This window comes from Paroedura picta, chromosome 10, assembly GCF_049243985.1.
Source record: "Paroedura picta isolate Pp20150507F chromosome 10, Ppicta_v3.0, whole genome shotgun sequence".
Taxonomy (NCBI): Eukaryota; Metazoa; Chordata; class Lepidosauria; order Squamata; family Gekkonidae; genus Paroedura; species Paroedura picta.
The window spans coordinates 15,309,904-15,331,246 of NC_135378.1; the positions used below are offsets into that span (position 1 = coordinate 15,309,904).

A 21,343-nucleotide genomic window follows, 5' to 3' on the forward strand; every position below is an offset into this window, starting at 1 on the left:
CACTACATAGATCACTTCAGGAGAAGGGTGGGACAGAAATAAAATAAAAACCATTTGCCTCCTATGCATCTAACTGAGAGGTGTGCCCCCCCCCCCACACACACCTATAGACACCTAAATCCACCGATGCAAAACAATTTCCCCCTCAAATTGGGGGGATTCCACAAGTTTGCAGAAAAATCAGAAATGTAAAAAAAAAAAATGAAAATACATTGGGGATTTAAATTTCCCCCACCACCATTAAAAAGAAGAAGAGTTGGTTCTTATAGGCCGCTTTTCTCTACCCAAAGGAGGCTTAAAGAGGCTTTCATTTGTCTTCCCTTTCCTCTCCCCACCACAGACACCCTGCGAGGGAGGTGAGGCTGAGAGAGCCCTGAGATTACTGAAAAAGAAGAAGTGATTCCTCTATGCCGCTTTTCTCTACCCGAAGGAGTCTCCAAGCGGCTTCCAGTAGCCTTCCCTTTCCTCTCCCCACAACAGACACCCTGTGAGGTGGGTGAGGCTGAAAGAGTCCCGATATCACTGCTCGCTCAGAACTGTTTTATCAGTGCCGTGGGGAGCGCCCAAGGTCACCCAGCTGGCTGCATGTGGGGGAATGCAGAATCGAACCCGGCATGCCAGATTAGAAGTCCTCACTCCTAACCACTACACCAAAGTGCAGAGAATGCACTTTACAAGATGAGCTGGCAGCCACCGCTGCTGGAAACCATTCGAGGCCAGTCACAGCAGATGCCAGGTAAGGCTCCAGGAGTCAATACCATATGGTGGCAGAAGACACCGGGGGGGGGGGGGGGGGGGGGGCTGCTCTAGACTCAGAGCAACTCTCAGGGGTTGCCACCAGGTTCTAAGATGGGTAATGGAGAACCACCAGGTTTAACAAGGGGGGCAGGATGGGATTTTCTCCCTTTTTGGGTCTCATGGGCCCCCCATTTGTAGCGGCATATTTGCCATTTTTTCACCTTACTAATGTCCTTCACTAAAACAAGGAGCAATGAGATTCTTTTCATGGATACATATATTGATGCGATTTTTGCAGTAATTACCTAGCCATTTGTATCTGACTCTTCTAAGGAACTCAGCAGGCCAGGGTAACCAGCCTGAGAGAGAATAACTGGCCCAAGGTCACCTGTTAAACTTTATAGCAGAAAAAGGATTGGAACCCCAGGTCAACTGTGTCAGGAGCTCTTCTGCCAGGCATTTGGTTGAGGCTGATGGACACTAGCAACATCTACCAGGCCCCCTGAACCCCTCCCCATGAAGCAAACTCCCTGAACTGACCATCCCTGGGACTGTTAAAATGTTGATGTTGTTAAACATTGTTCTCTCTGTTATCACTGTTACTCATTTGTCATGGTTACAAAGTTATGCCGTGTTGTTCCTTGTTCTCCCATGCTCCATGTAAACTACCCTGAGCTACAGGGGAGGGCGGTATACAAATATAAGAAAATCCCTCAAAGGGAGTCTCCAATGGGAAATAGCAAGATTAGACTTCATCAACATGAATAACACTGGCCTGGTCTGGCCATTCTGTGACAATTTTCTAAGCTTCAATAGTAGTTGGTCACATTAAGCCAGGGGCAGTCAACCTGTGGTCCTCCAGATGTTCATGGACTACAATCCCCATGAGCCCCTGCCAGCAAATGCTGGCAGGGGCTCATGGGGGTTGTAGTCCATGAACATCGACCAAAAGCAACCTAAGTTACCACCCGTTACTGGTATGGCAAAGGGTTACTACATTTCTCTGCATATATACAACTTTCCATAGAAATAACACAAACTGGCCTTTTAAACAAACTGCGGGCAATGACTTATTCCCTCCCCTTATCCTGCTAACAGAGAATATACTTCTCTGAACCTGATGAAGTTGGCTTAAACACACCGAAGCATATGCTACAATAAGCGTCTTTAAGCACTCTTTGATTTTAATACAGCTTCAGTCCCTTATTAAATTTTTAAAAGCACTAGGAGCACTAATTCGCTTCCAAGGAGTCGTTTCACCACCGGCGTTTTCACTGAAAATCCACAGAAAAGATCAATACACTTCAAGAGATTCTACGGCTTCAGCCAGAACCATGTTCACGAACCTTCCACACAAACAACCCCACAATTCATCTTCCGATTCGCCACGCAAGAACGGTGAGTCTGTTTCCCGGGAATGAATTCAACAGTTTCCCAGAGAGTCTTCCAGTTGACAATAAATCATCAGCCCCTTCATGGGGCTGCTTATTTGGTCCTAGCCTCCTTTACTTTGCTTAAGATCCTAGGGATGCGTCAAATGCCTTATTCAGCCCAGCAGGACCCCCAGAGACAACACTAGCTCAGGATCCGGCAGGCCTCGCTACTCAAGATCTAATGCAAACCTTCAACCTTCTCCCCTACTAAGATCCTCTCGGAGGGCAGGGGACTTTATCGAAAACTTCTTGTGAGGCCAAATGCCTTGGAAGCCTCCGAAGCTTCCCCACACCAACCTCAATTCCGCATTGCCGCCGCTCTTTCGGACTAGGAATTAAAAACCACACACCGTCCCCAGCGCCTGCAGGGAGAGCTGTCGGTGGCAAGCAGGCTGAGGAGCAGAGCCGCCGACCAATGCCTCCCGCTCCTCAATGCTGCTTCCTTTGGGACCTGGGCCGGGATGGGGCTGGACAAGCCCCCCCCCCCTTTGCCGAAGGAGAATGCCAGCAGGACATCCCCCCACTGTCTCCCTCGAAGATGCCCCGAAGGAGGGACCACCCTACCTTTCCATGGGGAGATCTGGCCTCCGGGATCCCAGGGCAAAGCCCCCCTCGGTCCAAGGACTGCCGTGCTGGCAGCGGCTCCTGGAAGCCCCCCCCCCCGTCCTGGAGCATCCAAGCCCCCCCCCCCGACCCGCAGAGCCCCCCGCGGAGAAGGCCCGCCCCCTCCCGCCGCTCCCTGCCGGACACGTGTCGGCCGCATCCCGACGCCCTCACCTGTCCCCAGAGGCGGGCTCTCGGCAGCGGCGGCGGGGCCCGGAGTGCCGCCGCCGCCAATGCTCCCCCTCCTGCCGGCCACGTCGTCCGCCTCCAGCGCGCAGCGGCCGGCCGGCGTCTTGGCGGGGGAGGCGGCGGCGGGCGCCTCGGGCAGCGGCAGGAAGAGCAGCAGCAGCGCGAAGAGGAGCCCCGCCGGCCGCGCTCGCGCCGCCGCCCTCGTCCCCTCACGGCCGGCCCCGGCGGCGGAGGCAGCGGCGGCGGCGGTGGCAGCGCAGCGCGGGCTCATCGGGGAGGCGGGCGGCGGCCGGCAGCTCCGCGCACAGCTCCGTCTGAGGCGGGCCGCGCGCCCTCGACGCCGCCGACGCCGCTCCCCCCTCGCCCCGCCCACGATCACGCCCACGCGCCGCCCACGCGCCGCTGACGGCCCAGGCGACGCGCAGGCAGGCCAGCCCCAGGCGGGCTGCGAGGCGCCACGGCGCCTGCGCGGGAGACGGCGGACGGAGCAGGCGCGGCTCCTCGCGCGAGCTTGTTGGGAGGGAGGGCGAGGGACGGTTTGGCGGCGGCCGGCAGCGCTTGCCCGCTCTTGCCACGTGGAAGGCTCGGGGGGAGATTCTGAGGCAGGGGTAGTCAAACTGCGGCCCTCCAGAGGTCCATGGACTGCAATTCCCAGGAGCCCCTGCCAGCGAACGCTGGCAGGGGCTCCTGGGAATTGCAGTCCATGGACCTCTGGAGGGCCGCAGTTTGACTACCCTTGCCTGAGGGGTTGAGAGGCCGGGCCGTTGGCGGGATTCTTGAGAGGGGGGAGGGGGGGAGGGGGGGAGGCCCCGATACATTCCAGAACCTTCGTGGAGCTCCTGGGTCGGTTCTTCCTCACACCTTCTGGCAATTCTAAGCTCTTTTTCTGTTCTTCTTCTCTTAACCATTTTTGACTGTATTATTTCTTTTATATTCAGTCTTGGGGGTGGGGGTTAAACCCCTCAGGAAACCCCCCTTGTTAACATTAGGCCTGCCCAATGTGCAAACTGTCGTTCCTTTTGGCATGCTGTGTGTGGACTGTTTGTATTTACTCATTTTATTAGGGTTTTTGTTAAGTGCTCTTTACCCAAAGTGGCCTCAGAACGACTTAGGGATGCTGTTGGTATATTGCGGTGGTTCTCAACCTTCCTAATGCCACGGCCCTTTAATCCAGGGGTAGTCAAACTGCGGCCTTCCAGATGTCCGTGGATCACAATTCCCATGAGCCCCTGCTAGCAAATGCTGGCAGGGGCTCCTGGGAATTGTAGTTCATGAACATCTGGAGGGCCACAGTTTGACTACCCCTGCTTTAATCCAGTTCCTCATTTGTGGTGACCCCCAACCATAAAATTATGCAAGTTTTCTTTCACAGAAATTAAACCAAAATTGACCACTGGTGTGAAGATCCATTGTTCATGATTGGATATAAATTGTTTTTTTCTGGGGGTTTCTCAGTTCAGTTCTGCCTCTTGTCCTAACATGCCGATCTCGCTCTTTTCCTCTGCTCCAGATGAATGTTCTATCTCAATCTACGACAGCCAGGCTGCTCGCCCTGCTGCGACCCCTGTGGAAGAGTCGTTCAACCCCAAAAGGGTCCTGACCCCCAGGTTGAGAACCACAGGTATATTGTGTTTCCCCCTAGGAATTCCATTCCCTGGCGCCATCTTTCATAGAGTCCCCAACCCTGACATCTCCAGGAGTCCAATGAAAGCAGGCCTTCCCAAGCTTTAAGCACAGTCACGCTACAGGAATTTCTGACATTGCACTTAGTGGGTGGTGGATTGGCTGCACTATGAATTAGGGTTGCTGGGTTGCCACCCATGAGAGAAGAGGGGACAGGGTTGCTATTTCCAGGTTAGGACACTCCCAGAGATTTGGTGGTGGAGCCTGGGGAGGACAAGGAACCTTCCAAGAGGTGCAGTGCCACAGTCCACCCACCAAAGCATCCATTTTCTCCAGAAGGACTCTTCTCTGTAGTCTGGAGATGAGCTATAAGCTCAGGCGATCTCCAGGTGCCACCTGGAGGCTGGCAGCCCTAGATTTAGCATCCCTACTTCCCAATAAAAGGGTGTGTTCCTTTCCTAGTCAGGCAGAGGAAGGAGGGCCTCTTGGGAAATTTATGCTGCTGGTATTAACAGCAGAAAATTAGCTGTATCAAGCATATTGTTGAAGATCTGTCAGTTCAATTCAGGAGCGGGATTTGTGAATCCACCCCCCCATAAAAAAATAACCCTCTCATGCCTCAGTCTCAATTTAGAGTTCCAGCCCCACCTTTTTCTTTTGCCTCACCCACTCCACTTCACAACTGTCTGAGTTACATATGATCTCTGATGACTGAAATGCCCGTGAAATTTTGCTGCTTTATGAACTCTGAAAGTTACAATTGCCCCAATATGTAGAAGTGAAATAACTACATGTGATTGCTGCTTTTATTTTTAAAAGCCTTCTAAAAAGCTGTCTGGGTTTCAGAACAAAGCACAAAGTACAGCAACAGGCCTACTTGCAGGAAAATGACAATCCTTCAGCTAATGGGGTTCTTCATGCAGTGGTAACGTGAACGTGGAAGAAGATGATGGAAAAGATCCAGTTTTCATGAATTCAGAAGATGGTGAGAGCTCAGCTTCTGACTAGGGGCTGTGTGGACTTGTGCTGCAGAAGACTCCTTGATAGATGATGCTTCACAATACTATTACTGAATCTGCATTGTGGCCAAAGCCTGCATTTGTAGATGTAGTTATTTCCATTGGGCCAAGTGAAACTGAGGATATGGCTTTTTCTGTAGTTCAGACCAAATGTGATTTCTCAACAATTTTTATTGAAAGTGTTTTAGACAATGGTCAGAAGCAGGAAAAGGACTACCTTAGGTATTTTAAAATTATCAACACAATTTTTTTGCTTCTGCTCCTTGACTTGGCAGTGCTGGAACTAGTGACTGGAAACATTTTTCTGATATTCTTAAATAGCATGAAAAGTCATCCAGATATTTGATTGCATACTGCAAGTAGATGGAAACTGGATTTAGGTTTAGATAAAACAAGTACATTAATACAGAACAACAGTAAGAAACTGAGCGCAGGAGGCATGTGCTTCAATCCTTATTGGCTATTATGTTGTTCCCACATCACACAAGTTGGCATTCTGGGGATCTTTGGACAAACTCTTCATAGGCAACGATGGGAATTTTCTGGGTCTTGTACAGCTGCTTGGCAAATGATGAGCATTTGCAGCATTTACCTTCAAAGGAATGTAATGATCACTTATGTAGCATAAAAAAATTGATCAACCTTACGTTCAAAAAAGTGTTAGAAAACAGACATACTAGGTTGGACAAAAGTAAATATTACTCTGTCAGATTACACACTTGATGTAAATCACTCTTAAAAGATGTCATTTACAGTGGGATTTGTGCATTCAGAATATCTGTAAAAGAACGTTCTCTAGGATTCTGGGCAGTTCATGAATCAAGTGGATGAGGGCTTATAGAGCTCTTGTTGAGAACACTGAAGGAAAATAGTATGGGCATCAAGGAGTACCATGACCAAGATTATAATAATGGTGTCAGTGGGACGGAACAAAAGACATATGTTGATGTGGTAGTTTCAGATCCAACAGAATCATCAAATCTCTTTTTGGTGTGCTACAGTGCTTCTGTGCTATTTTCTGCCTCTATTCAACAGTGGCAAATACTAAGAAAACATACCCAGCTTTACTGTGAAATCTGAGTGGCACCCCTGAAGAACACAGTATGAAGCCCACTTGTTAAGAAACAAAAAAGGTTTCTGCTGTTCTGGTGAAAGTAGGAGAGTTGCCTCAGCCAGATGCAGTCCTTTGCCATGAAGCACAGTGGTTAACAGTTCAAGTGGTAGATTTCAAGTTTTTGCTTGGTTTTGTTGGGGTCAGTCATGTCTGATGTACAAAAGAAAACAAGAAACCTCTCACTGTTACTTAGTGATGTAACTAGGAACTTATATTTCTGAACTTTAGTATCAGGTATGTTAAAACTTCGTGCAGCTCTTTCATATAACCATTTATCCAACACGGTTATGGGCCCAGGATAGCTCCATCTAATTAATGGTAGAAAATTGTCAGAGGATCTCAGTGTGCCAGCAAGGCAGGAGCATGTGAGACAAAGGATCAAAGATGGCAATCTCCTGTGATGTATAGCATGGACATTACATATACAAGCTCACAGATAATGATCATGAAAATTGAAAAACACTGAAGACCCGTTTGATTGAGGGAGGCCTGTGGGACATTAGGTTGGATGGCCATCAGACAGCTGAAAGGCAAGCAGTTTGGGATTCTTCAAATGCATGATGAGATTAGCCATTGTATCAGGTCTAACAGGTCATCAGCTATTAAAGGTCTTTGATATGGAAACCGCCAGAGAGGTGTGGGAGGAATTACAAAGGTTATATATCACATTCTCTCTAAACAGATGTATCTTCAGAAACATCTTTGTGTGTGTTTGTAACCTTCTTGCATTTATCCATGTAACGATATGGCTTATGGCTCTGTAGTATTCCTTTTGAACCTCTATCCTCCCTTTGATGCCCCTGAGCTGTTCACACCCCATGCTCCTCTCTGCTGTGATACTTTGTTGCAAGTACCCTGTAAACCGCTTATCTACAACTCGAGGCACTGAGCAGACCAAGGCTGTGGCAACAGAGACACTTTGGCAGGAAGCCCAGGATGGCACCTGGGTGGGGGATGTCACCCCTCCCCTGGGAATGGGGCTGGTTTAGGCGGGATAATTCTATTGATAACTGCCTGCTTTCCCAATATCGAACAGTCTTGACTTCAGATGTTTGAGTATTCAGATCTACTTCCAATTAAAGCTTTCTTTCTACAGAAGCCTTATTGTGAGTTTTGTCTGCCTCTAACAGTAAGTCAAGACTCACAACGCCCTTCCTCTGGACGGATGGCTGAGTAACTCCCACAAAGGTACAGGCGGCCAAGGCGGGGGTACCGGGCCTGCCGATCACGGAGACTTGGTGGTCTCCGGGTTCACGCTCCCTTGGAGTGTGAACCCGGACGGCCACTTAGGCTCTGTTCAGGTCCGGGATGGTGTGGGTGCTGGACGGCTACAGCCCCACATCCCAATTTTTCCTGGAGAGGCACATCACAGAGCGGTGCCGAGTGTCCAGGTTCGACGATCCTACGGTCAGGATCGAGTGGGGTCCAGCCTTCCTGAGAGGAGTGCCAGACCAAGAAGCGGCTACCATGATGGAGGTCCTGGATCTCCGTGACCGTGTGGGCCGAGTGGAATGGCTGCCGACAGTGACGGGCGAGTTGGGCGAGGAATCGCAGCGGGCAGCCCTTTTCTTCCTGGCCGAACTGCGCCATCCGGCATTGATTCCTGAGGAGCGGGCTACCCTCGCCCTCCCGTCCCCAGGACCCAGAGAGGAAGAAGAAGCTGTGCCTGCAGGGGCAGCAGGAGCCCCACGCCCCGACAGGTGGCAGCCGCGAGGACCACCACCACCAGGGGGGATGGCGCATGCCCCCAAGAGTCGCAGGGACCTGTCCGGTCAACACCTCTGCTGCAACCTGTGGGGGCGGCTGGAGCTGGTCAACCTGACGGCCAGCCAGCTGGGCCACAGGTGCTGCCGCAGCTCCAAGGAACTGAGGTCCGCTGGCTGTACCATTTCAAAACCCATTTTGATGGGGACCCCAACGTGTTCCCCGGGTTTCTGGTCCACCTTCAGGCCTACATGATGGAAGTGGGTCACACATTCCAAGACAATGCCGAGTGCATTCACTTCGCCAGCGATTGCATGGATGGAGAAGCCGCTAAGTGGTTTGTCGATCTCTACCACTACACCCCGGCGGAGGTCCGAAACTACGACCGCTCCATGAGCTGCATGAGGGAGCAGTTCGAGGATCCATTTGAGGTCAAGACGGCAGAGGCCAGTCTACGAGCCCTGAAACAAGGGGCCATGACCGTCAGCCAGTACACCCGGGAGTTCCGGAAGTTGGTGGCGGCCATTCCACGCTGGGGGGAGGACCAGTGCATGCGCGAGTACTGCGACGGTTTGTGCAGGGATCTGGCGTAGAAATGCCTGCATCTGGACCCCGAGACCGTGATGAGTTGGGTGTGTCTAGCTGGGGAAGTGGAAAGGCACTTACGTGTGGCAGCTGAATTGGGGGGCGAGAAGCCAAGAAAGCCGCCCAAGACCTCCACCCCAAAGAAGGCAACTGCCCCGAAGACGCGGCCGAACGCAGTCGGCATCAGGAGAAGGGGCTCTGCCTGGGATGTGGCGGACAAGGGCACTTCCTCACCCAGTGGCCCTCCAAGAAACCGTCACCCGCATCTGGAGAGAAGCCAACCAGCGAAACCGCAGCCGCCAAACCACCGTGTCATCCACCAAGAAGAAGGTGCCCGCCAAGAAGACGGTCCGCACCCTGCTTGCCCCCCTCGGAGAACCTGCAGCGTTTGAGCCGCCCTCCGACAGCGGGGCGGCGGAGGAGAGCGCTTTGGGGGAGCCGTCAGAAAACGAGGACGACCTGCTGTGAAGAAGCCCTGCCAACAGGTCCCCAGCAGGGGCAAGCGTTCGGTGAGTGCCCCCCCCCCAGTCTTCCTCTCAGTGACTTTGACTGTGCCCACAACGGGGAAGAAAGTGGTGTAAACCGCTTATCTACAACTCGAGGCGCTGAGCAGACCAAGGCTGTGGCAACAGAGACACTTTGGCAGGAAGCCCAGGATGGCACCTGGGTGGGGGATGTCACTCCTCCCCTGGGAACAGGCTGGTTTAGGCAGGAGAATTGTATAGATAACCGCTTGCTTTCCCGTTATCGAACAGTCTTGACTTCAGATGTTTGAGTATTCAGATCTACTTCCAATTAAAGCTTTCTTTCTACAGAAGCCTTGTTGTGAGTTTTGTCTGCCTCTGACACTCTGAAAGGAGTTATTGGCCAGCTAGAGGAGGAGGAAGGGGCCAAAGAGACCATATGAGATCAAACAATTCTGAATATAAATAACAGGAAAATTATTTTGTTCTTGTGGCAAACCAGGACATATCAAGCATAATTGGCCCTCAGCTACTACTCAGAGAAATAGTTCCCAAAAGCAAGAAGCAGAAAGCCTCCACTTACAGTTAATGAATAGCCAACAAATAAATGCTTGATATACCCAAGTAGCAAAAAAAGCACCTCTTGGTACATTGATCCCTGTGCTGTTTCACACATATTCAACAACAGAAGTTTCTTTGAAACATTAGAACAGATGAAGAAAGGAAACTGCATGTGGCAGATGGAAATTTTTTCTGGCATAGGTTCTGAGACACTATCACAGGCTTCTAGATAGTGAAATCAGAGATATCCTTGTTAGAAACTGTTCGTATGTCTTGAGGCTAAAGAACGATCTTATCTCCGTGAGAGCCATGACAAAGAAGCAACTTTTGGAGAAAGCAGTTTTATCAGAGACCAGACTGACTTAATTGCAGCAGGTGATGTGAGTGAAGATCTATAAAGACTTGAATGTCGTAGAGAGGAAGTAAACTTTACACAGCAGTGTAATCACAAGAATTGTTCCAGGTTGTGGCATAGGAAATTGGGTCATAGAAAAAAGTGTGCGATAAGCCCTGTTGAAAGCAAGAACTTAACAAAAGGCATGCTAAGGACCAAATGTGCTAATGCAGGGGGTGGGGGTTCTGCATCAATGCAAAGGGGGACAGACCAAGCTTTAACAAGCACAGCACAAGCCAAATGCTATGCCCACCAAAGAGTTAATTCGCAATGATATTTATGAACTCAAACTCAAAGGCATATTGGAAATAAATATGTGCTAACCTTTATTGATGACAATTACATTTTGATCTGCCTAATTAAAATACTAGAAAATGTACGGCGTAAGTGGCCATGACCAGAAATAGATTCCAAAGAAAGCTATTACTAATAAGGATTCTTTTCCTGTATTATGATTGAGGCTCAGGTCATGAATGTAGCTCGGTCGGTGTTTTTCCATTTACGCCAAGCCTGGCTACTAGCGCCCTCTGTTCCTGGACCACCTGGCCACAGTGATTGATGCAACGGTCATCTCCAGGTTAGACTTCTGTAACTCGCTCTACGTGTGCCTACCCTTGTTCTTGACCTGGAAATTACAGCTAGTACAAAATGCAGCTGTGAGGGTCCTCACGAGAACTCCTTGGAGGGCCCACATCCAGCCTGTGTGACAACTGCACTGGTTACCTGTCTAATTCCAGATCAAGTTCAAGGTTTTGGTTTAACTTTTAAGGCTACATGCAGCCTGGGTCCTGCCTATCTGAGGGACCACTTATCTGCCTATGCCCCTCGAAGGAAACTTTGTTCTGCGGGTATGAATGTACTGGTGGTCCCAGGTCCCCAGGATGTTTGCCGGGCCAGGGCCAGGGCCTTTTCGGCTCTGGCCCCAGCCTGGTGGGATGAGTTCCCGGAAGAGCTGTGGGCCCTGACGGAGCTGTCAACATTCTGCAGGGCTGCAAGACGGAGCTCTTCCACCAGGCATTTGGTTGAGTCCAGGAGAGAGACTGGGGTTTGATTGGTCTGTGGGTCCCACCCTACATCAACTGTTGAGCTCAGATGCATGGCAAGTACATCTGATAGCCTGTATACAACATCATATGCGACTCTGTTGGAGGGATATGAGCAGTGGGGGTGGGGGGAGTCATGGGGAGGTACTTTGATTTTTTGCCCACCATCTTGTTGCTGTTATATTGTTTTATTGTTAATATTGGGGGGGGGGCATGTTGTTTTTATTATTTTACTAGCTTCAAAGCCCGTTCCTAACAACGGACCTTGAAAGGGTCCCTTCCCCTGGCCCCCGGTCAGGCAGCTAAAGGTGGCTTTGGGCTGCATCAAGTGGGGGCAGGCGGGGGCTAGCCAGCTCGTTAGCAGGCCTGGGACAGAGCTCCTTAGCAGGCAGTCAGCAGGCTGGGAGGCATTCGTTAGCAGGCCCAGCCTAGCAGGTCAAGAGGCCCTCCTTAGCAGGCCTTCTACCACGACCCTTTGCCCGGATCCTCTCCCCTTACCTGCTGCTGGCTTCAGGCACTGAGGCACATCTGAGAGCAAAGGGGCTAGAGTCCAGGGACGGAGGGTGGGAGCTGCAGCTAGCTTTGCTGGCTGCACCCTGAGTGGCCCTATTCCAGCTTGGACAGCCAGACAGATTCCACCCCCAGGCTGTTTCACAAATATATAGAGGAACAATGGATAAGGATTGTATTTGGGCTACCAAGCCCATTTTATTCTGTAAGCTGCCCCAAGCCAACTTGTCAGAAGGGGCGGGATATAAATTTAATAATAAAATAAATAAAAATAAAACCAATACATCATAACAAAGTAAAACAAAGTAAAACAAAAGCAAAATACAGCAAATAAAATAAATGTATCTCAAAGTCTAGAAAACATTGGATAAAATAAATGAGTTATACAATCTCTCAGATGGTCAGTGGGGTAAAAGTCATTTTAGCAGCATTTTGCAACAGATTGAGTTATTTCTGGTCAAAATTAGCTAACACTAATGAGATTACCGAGGACTCAACAGGAAGCTATTATCTGGACAAAACAGGGTAATTTAAAGAGCCCTGGAGACAGTTCATTGGTCACAGGATAACAAAAGGTGGTCTACAGTCCACATCAGAGACACAGACACAGAAGTGGTCAAAAAATGGGATTGAAGCAAATCATCCTCTCAGGTTTGCTGTTGGAAGATCATTCAGTCTGCCCTGCATCAAGCATGTCTATGGCTAGGGATTGTGAAGGTGTGGAAGCATCATAGGGACAGGGATCTCTAATGAAAAAGTGGATCATGCAAGTGTTGCCTGGATGAGTGTGCTGGTAAAAAGAAGTTGTATTAGTGGGAGCAGTAGTGATAGTAGTACTTTTTTTTGTACCCTGCTTTTTACTACTCAAAGGAGTCCCAAAGGAAACAGACACGCCTGAGGTTGGTGGGGCTGAGAGAACTGTGACTGACCCAGTGTCTTCTAGCTGGCTGCATGTGGGGAATCAAACCTGGTTCTCTAGATTACAAGCCTCCTTTTTAAACCAGTAAACAAAGATGGCTCTCTCTCGAGATTAGTCACCCTCATTCTGATAAATTTTGATGCTGCCTGGTAATTCATATTCCTGAGCATTATGAGGGGAAATCCAGGAAACTCAGGCCTATAACCTACACTCCTCTCCCAAGCACTTCTGAAACGTTCTTTAAAAGGTGCGAAAGCTCTACTTGGGTACTGAAAAGAGGACGTTCAGTCTCAGATTAAGGGCTGCAATCCAAACTCTGGAGTCAAATGAGCTCTGTGCAAACTCAGCTTCTGTTGCATAGCAAAGGTCTCCTGCCATCCATTGCAGGAAATGAAGAAGGATATAATCCAGACACTCAGCAACTCTGCCTGCCTCAAAGAAAACCTGAGAAATCATTTTAGCATTAAAAGCCTTAATGGCTGCAGGTACATACTGACCTCCTTTTAAATAGAAAAAAAAACCTAAAAAGAGCATTTGTATTGGTTTTATCTATTTCACTTGCTGAGCGGAGATGGGCTTTCCAGGTGGGATTACAGCTGAACATATCTCTCAGGTTTTCTCTCTCTTGACCGTCCAAGTCTTCTGCCTGGAACAAGGCCTTTTTGGAAATCATCATTCTTTTAATTTGTCATAATATACAGATAATTCCTCCTGAATACAAATAGATGCATGTAATGCCTTATGAAGACCAACTTCCAATCTAGATAATAGCACGGTATCATTGGCATGAAGTTGGAAAGGGGTTTCATGACCAGCCAAAATGGGAACGTGAAGGTGAGGAATCATTTCAGTTACATAAAGATTAAAACATAGAGGGGCTGATAATGGAGGGGAATACATGGGACATAAGATGACAAATCATTTTGACAGAAGAAGGAATAGAGTACCCACTTGCAGTCCCACATGTAGAATACTGGAGCCAACACCCTTTTTCCTGATCAGCGTCTGTCTCCAAATAGCTACTCTAAGGGCAATATTTTCTTCCTTCTTGGAAGTTCCACAATTGCTCATGCTCACTTAGTGATGTAGTTAGAAGCCTATCTCAGTCCCTAATCTTTACTACCAAGTATGTGAGTTACGGAATGAAGCGTTCTCTACACTTTAATTAGTTTGTCCAGCTTTCTTGTGTAACCATTCAACCAGCAGGTGTGACATTCTGTTCCACATGAATATTGCAAGTTGGCTTTGCAATGCCATACAATGGATATTGTAGCTGCCACTTCCGTCATAAAGAAATGTGTAGACTTCATTTTGAGAATGAAGTCTCAAGCTTACAGAGAAATCCTATTTCCAAGGGCCCCCAGCCGCATGATGAGGAGTCCAGAAGAAATCTTCAAAAGGGACTTCTACACTCTTGTGGGCTCCATTCATTTTCAGTGGAAGAGCTGGTTTTTATACCCCACTTTTCACAACCTGAAAAGCGGCATACAGCAATCTTCCCTCTCCCCACAACAGACACCCTGTGAGGAAGGTGAGGCTGAGTAAGAAAGATGCTCTGACAACAGCTCTAAGAGAACTGTGGCTAGCCCAAGGTCATGCAGCTAGCTGCATGCGGAGGACCGGGGAATCGAATCTGGTTCTCCAGATTAGGGTCTGCAACTCCTAATCGCCACCCTATGCTTGCTCATGCTGAATAGCAGTTAAGGTAGTTTGTGCATCACAGGAAAATCTGGGGATTCTGATACAACCATGAAAAACTACTCCAGGCCAGTACCACCTGCTGGGTCTGGATCTCCACAAAGCCATCCGTGATGGGTACAACAGCAGTGCCACTGATCGTTGCTTAGAGCCCAGCCATCCCCAGCACATCCTAATTCCAGGAAAGTAGATCCATGATGCTGCATAGCACGATGCCTTTTCAAATGTCCAGGTAGGACTCTCTTGTTATCTTCATTATCATTACCATTGCCATTATTCTATTCACTGTGAAACACTAGTTTTGGTGTATAGTTCCTTGTGTTCAATGTGAACCACCCTGAGCCTCAGTGGAGGGGAGGGCAGTATACAAATATAAGACATAAATAAAAGAAAAGCAGGGTATAAAACCAACCCGCTTTTCTTATTTTAAAAAACAAAAGCTAGACCACACAAGAGACCTATTGTAATGTATTATATATACATGCCTTTTTTTCAACATAAGTTTCAAAAGTGTTTTGCAACAGTGGAATAGATAGTTTGAATATTTTTGTTTCTGTTTTTGTCAAGTATTCTTTATTTAAAATATTGATTACATAAATTAAAAATGTAGATGAACCTAGTGGTAAACGTTATCAAATTTTTGCAACTGTTCTGCCAGGTTAAGAAAATGTGTAAATTTATTGCTACTTGTCATTTAGACATGGTCCTGCATTCTTCAGGGGGTTGGACTAGATGACCCTGGAGATCCCTTCCAACTCTGATTCTATGAATTTGTTTTATTTACAAAATTTATATAGCAGCATTCTGCAATGAAGGGCCGCCAAGGCAGCTAACCATTCAAAACACATATGAAAGATCGTAGTGTTAATGATTCAACAGACTATGAAGAATATCCTACAGGGGGCATTGGAAGATATTTGTAGCTGCCTGAAGCTATTAAACATCACCTCCTGGGATGGTCAACCAGTTCCCTCTCTGTATCAACCATGGCAGGAAAATCCCAGCAGTGAATCGAGACTTTATCTGTGAAAAAGCTCGCTAATGACACACAGCCAAGTTCCAATTGCTTACAATTTTGGTGCCCTTCCTCAAGGGCAGTAAGAGACCAAACTAACCTAAACAATTGGTCTGGGTAAGAGCTCACAGATACAATGGCTGTGGCATAAAACTCCCATTTCGCCACCTTTACCACTATCTCATACGCCCGCATGTGCAATTGGATGTTCTTCTGCTTCGTCATGAGTCTTCCTCCACACTTGCTCTAGCCATCTCACTTCTCTCTTCCCTCCTGAGAACCAAGTTTAATTCCCCACTCCTCCTTTTCATACAGCCAGCCGGGTGACCTTGGGCCAGTCACAGTTCTCTCAGAGCTCTGCCTATGAAGTAGGACTCACAGGATGTTTGTTGTGGGGAGAGAAAGGGAAGGCAATTGTAAGCCACTTTCCTTCAGGCAGTGAAAAGTGGGGTATAAAAAACTTGTCTGCTACGCTGTGATCTTTTCTGGAACTTTGTTGATGTGGAAACACATCTACTGGCATGCTCTCTGTAATGAAAATGATAACGGACGTGACATCCATTTGTCCTCTCCCCACCCCCATGACAGATAGGCAGGTGATGGGGAAACAGGGAGTGCACCAGTACATTCAAAGTAAGACAGGCCAAACTGCAGCTTCCTTGGGAAGTGCTCTGAAGGAGCTGGCTGTGGAGCAGGCAGCTGAGGTGGTGGTGGAGGACTGCTGAAGACGAGTGTCAGCTTGAACAGGGCTCAGTGCCACGCCTGGCTAGCAACCGCTGCACCCCTTTGTCCTCTGGTCACCCCAGCCTCTGCCCAAAGGAGGCAAGCTCTGGGCCAGGGGTGGTCCTGGCAGGGTGGCCACCAGGAAGAACCACCAGGAACAATCAGATTGTTGTGGATTATTTGTTCCAATGTAAGTTGCAACAATTTTTTTCTTGCTAAAATTTTTGGTATGAATTTTTGCAAAAGGTAGGTATCCAAGCACCTTTGGACACAATGTGGGGGGAAATGTGTCCATTTTTGCAGGCCACACTCACACCAGCTCCAGTTTCGCTGCTCCTGTTCCGACAGCCACAATTCTCCCACACAACCAGAGAGCTCTTACATCTTAAAAAAAAAACATATGGGATTACTACAGTATTATGATGTTATAACCATCAATTTGAAATAATGTACTAGTACCCACTTTCGTATAAAAGCCTCTAGCCCAGGGATCCCCAGCCAAGGTGGGGGTCCGTGGGCTTTAACCTCCTGCCTTTATGGACTCAGCCACAAGCTAAGGGGAATAGGCCATTCCCATTGCTCCCCTATCCTGTGTCAGAGCATGAGTGAATTCTCTCATAGTTTCTGTGCTGGGGGGGGGGGGCGGGGGACCTTGGGCCTACTCTCATCTTAAACTGCCTCTAGTCTCAACTTTCCTCAGTCCTCCTCGAGCCTGCCTGTTAACGGTGGTGATGTCACTTCCTGTGATGTCACTTCTGGGGGGAGGGGTTTGGCGGGGAGGCATGGCCAGCTGACATAACTTCTGGGATTCCTCAAAGCCTGAAAAATCATTTCAGGGGCTAATCTATGGTCAAAAGGTTGAAACAGGCTGTTCTAGCCATTTCTCATTGTAGAGTTCCAAGGGAAAAGGTACAACGTATACATTTTGCTTTATGATGCATGGCCTGTCCCTGTCAAAGCCTGTTACAGCAAACCTTTGTAGGCCCCCCAAAGATTTCCAGATTGACCTGGAGACAGACGTCAGTCTTCAGCTCGATTCATTTTTGAAGAACTGCTATTTGTGTCAGGTGTAGAGTCAACATGCCCTTTTGTGAGAACTGACGTGGTTGCTTGAAATTGTCAGTTCAAAGCCAAACACCTTTGCTCTTGCTTAGGAAAAGGACTTTTTGGGAGGGGGGGTGGTGGAGGTGGAGATAAACAGCCTGAAATGGTGGCACAGAGAGTTACCTCTATTAAGCAAACTTGTTTCTTATCCTGCCATATTGTAATTTAAAAAAAAAATTTTTTTAGAACAATGCACTCCTTCACCCTCTATTTTTCTGTTAAAAAACTAACCCAACCATAGGACTCTCCCCCTTTTTGGACTGACAAAAGACTGGGCAGCTCTTAAGGCATTGTTGCCCTAAGTCCAGAGTTGTCCAGTCTCCCCAAAACGGACCTGTGACAACTCCGCAGTGTAAAGGCTGCAAAATGGTTGTTGTTGTTGTTATTAAAAGCTGAGAACTAGTACATTTCTGAAGAGGATGAGTCCATTCTACTGCCTTGCTTCTTGTTCACTCTCTAGCATTTGTGGATCAGGCCTTCACAGGGCCAACACAGGCAATGGCCTTCTACTGAATCAGACCCTCGGCCCAGCAAGGTAAGGGCCATTCTGCACTGGTTAAATAAAGTGAAATCCTTACTGTTTGTAAATGCCATTTTTTGGCGTTTTGCACGACATTGTGAACATCCAGCATAACATCTGCAAACCGGCTGCTACATCCTCCTTTTTATAGCGCTTGCAGGGAAATCCAGAACACTGGATTACCCCTGAAAATTGCGCTACCAGGATAGAATCATAGAATCATAGAGTTGGAAGGGGCCATACAGGCCATCTAGTCCAACCCCCTGCTCAACGCAGGATCAGCCCTAAGCATCCTAAAGCTTCCAAGAAAAGTGTGTATCCAGCCTTTGCTTGAAGACTGCCAGTGAGGGGGAGCTCACCACCTCCTTAGGCAGCCTATTCCACTGCTGAACTACTCTGACTGTGAAAGTTTTTTTCCTGATATCTAGCCTATATCGTTGTACTTGAAGTTTAAACCCATTACTGCGTGTCCTCTCCTCTGCAGCCAACAGAAACAGCATCCTGCCCTCCTCCAACTGACAACCTTTCAAATACATAAAGAGGGCTATCATGTCCCCTTTCAACCTCCTTTTCTCCAGGCTGAACATTCCCAAGTCCCTCAACCTATCTTCATAGGGCTTAGTCTTGATAAGAACAACCAGCAAGCCAGGAGCAAAAGACACATGCGTTACCAAAGCAGCGAGATCTCCAGCTCCAGTGCCCGCCCTAGAGCCGGCCTCTCCCTCTCTTCACCCAGAATGGGGTTTTCTATTTTTTTAAAAAAGAAAAAAACTGCCTGTGGTAATGAATAGGCACACAATCTCCCAGGCAGAGAGAGAAAAGACTTCCCCCCACCTGTTTACACTAAAAGCATCGGAGGGAGGGGATAACAGCTTCAAGATTCAGGATTCCAAGAGGGGTGGCATTAAAAAAAGCCCTATGTCTCTATGAATAGAGTAGACCTATGAATAGAGGCATAGGCATTTAAATGGAGAACTTTTATTTAAAAAATAATGGCATTGTGGTCCCTTTAAATGAGGGAGAAAGGTGATTGGCTGCCTTTCTTGATTGACAGGGGGAAGAGAGGAGCGTGTATTCCACTCTTTCACCATTTCAAGCAGCCCTACAAAATTCCAGGAAGTGCAAGATGGCAGCAGAGGAGCCAGCAGGTGGGGAATTCCGGGAGGCACATTTTTATTTAGCATTACACCATTGCGCTGGTGTAAGGCTTCTTATTTTTCTGTGCAGAATGGCCCTCCATATTGTCTGCTCAGACTGGTAGCAGCTCTCCAAGGCGGCAGCAGCTCCCCAACACATACTTCCTGATCCTTTTACCTGCATATGCCGGGGTTTGAACCTGGGCCCTTCTGCAGGCCACCATTGAGGTAAGGCCCCCATTAGGATAGCGACTGTAGTGTGCATGGATTCTGATTAGAAATGATCCCAGGGGCATTTGGGACTGCTAGATAAACTCATTAGCATACACACTGGGCTTCCTCAATGAGGCAAAGAATGCCTACTTGGGATTATTTTGGGTTGGGAAAACAGTGCAAGCAGAACTCAAGAACTGAAGCACACAAGAGGAGGGTTCTTTCAGTGCCAATGGAAGGACTACAGAGCCTTCTGCCTGTGTCTCAGGTTTGGGGGAAAGGCTGGACTACAATTAAATTCCATGGAGGGATCCGTGGTGTGAAGGCCTATGTTGAACAGCCTGATGGGAAGACTGGGGGGCCATGTGAACCAGCCATTGCCTGCCCTTTCACATACACAAGAGATTATTTGTTACAATTCAGTGCAGGACTGATAAAAAATGGGAATTTTTCCCAGCAGAGATCCTGGTTCCAAACTGAGCTGAATACATGGATCCAACATGTCAGAAGTGCCAGGCCTCTGCCATAACTCTTAGCAACGGTTAGATGTGTTATTAGGAATTCATTCCTAAGTTAATTGCTCCTTTTGGCCTGTTCTGTTTGCTTTCATTTTCACACACACATCCCTCCATTTTTGCTTGATCCCAAAAATGTAGATGGCCACCCTTGGGTTGCATTGCTTTCAGGACTGTATGGGCTTTGAAGATTTCCCATGTTTCACATGTTCTCATGGGGGCGGGGGAGAGCTGACTGCGGGGTTATATGCTGAACTTGCTTTGCTGTGCCTCAGTTCCAACAAGTTATTGTTTAGGTTAACTTGCTTGCTCTCAATAAACTCGATCTTCTGCACTAAGTCAAGGATTGGCGTATTGGGCAATCTGCAGAAACCTGACATAGAGCCTTAGAGTACAGGGAAATGTCAAAAATAGGCCTGCTTTCAGGAAGGGGTGCATGCTGTCCAAGGTCAAGCCTCTACCTTTGTCCTCCCTCACCTGACGTTACGTGTGCACAGGCAAACTTTTGTCCTTCCTGAGTTCATTTCTGAACCTACCTTGTCTGTTTTGTCCAAGGACTCCTTTCCTATTACTTTCCAGATTTTTTGGTTTCAAATTTCAAGACATGCACCTCCCCCCTCCCCATTGCTCTTTTTTTCTTTTTAAAAATAAATCCTCATTACTTAAAAATCCTCTTGCAGACAAACTGGAAGGAGAGGAACCTGAACCTGCAGGTCAACTGTTGCTTAATGACTGTCTCTAGTGTAGCTGGAGGGAAAGGGAGCAGTCACAGGCCACCATCAATGCTCCGGAAATTGGCCAAGGCTTATCATCAGCCAACTCAGCCACCGGTTCCCCCTCATATTGTTTTTGCATTTCCCCCTTGAGATATTGGTATGGGCTAGCCACGAGGGATTCTGCTGCTTGCCTCCCACTCCCACTTATACCAGGCATCCAGCCTCTAATATTCCCCTGTGGTGTTGCAATCCATTTTAAAGGTCCTTTTCCAAGGGAAAATGGAGGTCTCCACCTGGGGCCGTAGAACCATCTCACAGCCTTTGGCCAACTGAGGCCCATAATTATTTTACATATTTGGGACTAAGGTTCCCTTGGAGGTCCCAGACTGACTTGAATCTGTACCCGAAACAGATTCTTAAGGACTAGCCACGCAAAGAAAAAGGTCAAGGGAAATTAGTCCAAAGAATCAGCCAGTGTTGATCATTTTAGAACCACAGAATTCAATAGGACACCAGACCACAAAAGGGCTCGATCAATTAGTTCTTCAGCAAATCTTTGGACCCATGACTCTCTTTCTTTTGTGCAAGAGACTCTTCTCTAGGAGAATTCACCCCAAGGATATTACTGGAACGACCACAGAGGTGGAAAGCAAGCTGGAGCCGTGTTGCTAAATTCCACCCTCATTGTTAATTTGTGAAAGAAAAAGACAAAAAGAATTTCCAAAGCTCTTGACTTCTTTGTCTCAGAAGACAGTAAAAACAGAGTCTTGGGGGCAGGGGATATGTTACCTTTCGCATGGACAT

At 48.1% G+C, this 21,343-nt stretch overlaps 2 protein-coding genes across 6 annotated transcripts in view; one reads left to right on the plus strand and one right to left on the minus strand.

Moving 5' to 3' along the window:
* STIM2 (stromal interaction molecule 2) overlaps window positions 1-3,373 on the minus strand; it is a 108,961-nt gene extending 105,588 nt beyond the window's left edge. Inside the window, exon 1 of the mRNA XM_077301455.1 lies at window positions 2,949-3,373. Within this exon, the coding sequence (XP_077157570.1) occupies window positions 2,949-3,234 (286 nt within the window). The 5' untranslated portion in view covers window positions 3,235-3,373. The remainder of the gene's footprint in view (window positions 1-2,948) is intronic.
* Window positions 3,374-3,759: 386 nt separating this feature from the next.
* Window positions 3,760-10,614, plus strand: LOC143819619 (uncharacterized). Of its 5 annotated transcripts, XM_077301459.1 has the most exons (3): window positions 3,763-3,806; window positions 4,474-4,584; window positions 5,433-10,614. In XM_077301459.1, the coding sequence occupies exon 3, from the start codon at window positions 8,028-8,030 to the stop codon at window positions 8,676-8,678; it is 651 nt and encodes a 216-aa protein (XP_077157574.1). In that variant the 5' UTR covers window positions 3,763-3,806; window positions 4,474-4,584; window positions 5,433-8,027; the 3' UTR covers window positions 8,679-10,614. The 5 variants fall into 5 exon arrangements, with proteins under 5 accessions (XP_077157575.1, XP_077157576.1, XP_077157573.1 ...); XM_077301460.1 differs by having other exon boundaries at window positions 3,760-5,571; window positions 7,816-10,614; XM_077301461.1 differs by having other exon boundaries at window positions 3,760-5,571; window positions 7,850-10,614.
* The last annotated feature ends 10,729 nt before the right edge of the window (window positions 10,615-21,343 follow it).